This window comes from Manihot esculenta, chromosome 11, assembly GCF_001659605.2.
Source record: "Manihot esculenta cultivar AM560-2 chromosome 11, M.esculenta_v8, whole genome shotgun sequence".
NCBI classification, from domain to species: domain Eukaryota; kingdom Viridiplantae; phylum Streptophyta; class Magnoliopsida; order Malpighiales; family Euphorbiaceae; genus Manihot; species Manihot esculenta.
In genome coordinates, this window is record NC_035171.2 from 25,494,109 (window position 1) to 25,497,371 (window position 3,263).

Here is a 3,263-nt window from a genome sequence, read left to right on the forward strand (position 1 = left end):
TTTATTTAATAATATTAAATTGTGTGAACATTTAAAATTATAAAATTTAAATAATACTTAAATTTAAAATTATAACTATTACATAGTATAAATACAACTAATAAATTTTTAAATTTAAAAAATTATAGAGGTTGATTTTATAAAATATAAAAATGTTTTAATTAGATAGTTTTAAAAAATTAATTAATTAATTTCATAAATCTTTATAAACTTAAATAATTATTACTTTATTAAAGTCACCTAAATCTTTAATTCTGATGAGGCTATATTCATATCCATATCCATAAGGAAAAGTAAGACTAAAACAAGCAAAGTTATTGCCAAAAGAGAGGCAAGAACTGCAGAAGCCACGTACATTGCTAATTAGCCTGATCAGTCACCACGTGTGATTCTCATCGCATGTTTCTTGCCACCTCTCTTCACTAAACACCGATAAATAGGACGCCGCTGGGTCGCCTAGAAGGCAAGCTTCTCGTAAGTAGTGGAAATGGCAGAAATCAAGGGGACCAGCATTGTTGCCTGTAACGATAGATGTGGGTGCCCTGTTCCGTGCTCCGGTGGTACAGGTTGCAGGTGCAGAATAGTAAGCGAGACAGCAAGTGGCGGCGTTGGCGGTGTTGGAGATGGGCACAGCCGATGCTCGTGCGGTGAACATTGTGGTTGCAATCCATGCGTATGTCCAAAAGGTTCGCAGACGAGTGGGGTTGGGAAGGCCAATTGCAAGTGTGGTAGTGGTTGCAGCTGTGCTACTTGTGCCTCTTAACAATAAAAAACAGAAGGTTTGAAGCCAATCTAGCTTTAGTATTTACTATTTTAAACATATGTATGCAGAGAGAGTGTGTGTGTGGTTACAGCTTGTTCCCATGTTTATGCTTCCTGTGTTGTAATTCCATTTTGGCCATGCACTATAGATAAAGAATAAAATTTTGAAGTAAGATTTCTTAGATCTTGGCGAATATAATCTTTTACCCTTCATACAATTCATCCATATAATTAATGATTAAGATGTAAATGTATAGTAAAATAAAAAAAAAAAAATCATGTGGGTCTGAACCATTAAAGTTTGGCGATCAATAATTCATTTGACTGTATGATTAGCTTGTATCCCTTAAATTATTAAGGAGTATGGAGAACAAATCCTTGAAACTCCCAAGTTGCCTAACCACTTATATAACGGTAATATTTCATGTGGGTAGATTAATGCTGGTAAATGATGGAAACCACGTAAAATATGCTTAAGATAGGAAGTTGAAGTCTTTACAACAAAGAAGGAAAGGTTGGTTGATGGCATTAGCTTTGAAAAATCTGCATTTTATAGTAGAAATATAGTATTTTATAGTTTTGATTTTCAGCGGTTTAATAAGAAGATCTGCAATTTGAAGTTTTGATTTTCAGTAATACAGATTCACTTCATGATCAGCTTAAACTTTTCGGTGCACTGGATTTTTAGCCATTACTACTGCAGACTTGCTATCACAAAAGAGTTATGTGACTTGATTTTGTTGTCAAACCAAATCAGACATTAATTTTCTTATCCAAATACAATGATTCGTAGCTCTAACAGCAACAATAAACTCGAATTCAACTATTAATTAAGCTATTACCTCTTGTTTTTTGGAGTACCAATTAAACGCAAATCATCTGATTAAAGAATATATGGTCCGAAGTACTTTTTCCATCATCATGACAATTCCTCAGTCGCTATCTATATAGTGACATAGCCGAATAACTTTGGATTGTAAACTGAATTGAACATCACAGCAAATTCAGCAGTATCTTTTAGATACCTTAGAACTCTTTTTGCTGTTTGAAAATGAAACTCACTATATGTATTTTGACAGTAAGTTTGCTGCATACATAATGTTTGGTCTTATATTGGTCAAATATAGCAGACTTTTGATCAAACTCTTATAAATTGAAGCATTTGTAGCTTTTTCTTCAGCTTTGGTCTTCCAGAATTTGGCATTAGCGGCAACAGGAGTACTTACTGGCTTACAATTGCTCATTGAAATTTTTTTGAGTAAATTCTCAACATAAGCTTTATGTGACAAAAACAAGTCTTTTTCATTTCGATTGACCTCTAGACTAAGAGCGAAGTTCATTCTTTCCAAATCTATCATTTCAAACTCTGAACACAATTGGCTTTTGAAGTTCAGAATAACATTTCCAAATAATTTCCAATGTTCATCAAGTCATCAACGTACACAACAATTGATAAAGAGTCAATAGAGTTACCTTTAATATATAAGGTTGTATCGTCGAGGCTTCGATTAAATCCTGAATTTTACAGAAATGCATAAATCCTGTTGTTCCAAGCACGAGGTGTTTGCTTGAAACTGTATAGGGCCTTATGGAATTTGTACACCTTATTCGTTCCTTGTTCAAAACCTTGTGGTTGATCAATGTAAATGTCTTCTTCCAGAATACCATTTAGAAAAGCCAACTTCACATCTAAATGATATATTTCCAAGCCAAATTGAGAAGCAAATGCCAGCAGCAACTTTGATGGTGTCCAGTCGAGCTACATGAGCAAAGGATTCTCTATAGTCGTCTGCTGGAAGTTGTGAATAGCTTTAACCACAAGCCTTGTCTTATGCTTGTTCAAAGTGCCATGAGAATTCAGCTTTGTGTGATAAATTCATTTTACACCAATGATTTTTCTATTTTCGGGACAATCAACCAAACTCCAGGTTTTGTTCCTTTCAATGGCTATAATTTCTTCCTTCATGGCATCAAACCACACATCAATTTTGCAAGCATCTTCGAAGGATACTGGATAAGTAGCAGTAGTATTGCATCGGGCATAAACCAGACTTCCTATTTTTGGAGCTGATTCATCATCATTAGTTTCAGGTTCTGGAATTTATCGAATAATTTCTTCTTCGTCATTTTCTTTCCTCTATTCTCCAAAGACTGCACTAGAACTATTTTCAATCAATTTCTTGTCCCAGTTCCAGGTTGCTACTTCATTCACGATCAAGTCTCTACTGATAATGACTTTTCCAACTTCAAGTTCAAATACTCTAAATTCCTTAGAGTCGCTGCTATAGCCCAGAAATATGCCCCTTTTGGCCTTAGCATACAATTTGGTGCACTTGACATCAGGAACATGTAAATAGCACACTGAACCAAACACCTTGAGTTGTTTAGCACTTGTTTTAATACTTGTCCAAGCCTTGAATGGTGTTTTCCCTTGAACTGCAACAGTAGGAAGTCGATTCTGAAGGTAAATTGAGGTGTTAACAGCCTCACTCTAGAATTTC

At 34.8% G+C, this 3,263-nt stretch overlaps 1 protein-coding gene across 1 annotated transcript; it reads left to right on the forward strand.

Moving 5' to 3' along the window:
* The first annotated feature begins 317 nt into the window (after positions 1-317).
* On the forward strand, positions 318-1,192 carry LOC110625436 (metallothionein-like protein 4B). Its single transcript, XM_021771025.2, has one exon. It carries the CDS (start codon positions 488-490, stop codon positions 761-763), a length of 276 nt encoding a protein of 91 aa, XP_021626717.1. The 5' UTR covers positions 318-487; the 3' UTR covers positions 764-1,192.
* Positions 1,193-3,263: the final 2,071 nt, after the last annotated feature.

What these genes read in the sequence shown, in the direction of transcription:
- LOC110625436 (XM_021771025.2), top strand. Translation starts at nt 488, where the DNA reads ATGGCAGAAATCAAGGGGACCAGCATTGTTGCCTGTAACGATAGATGT.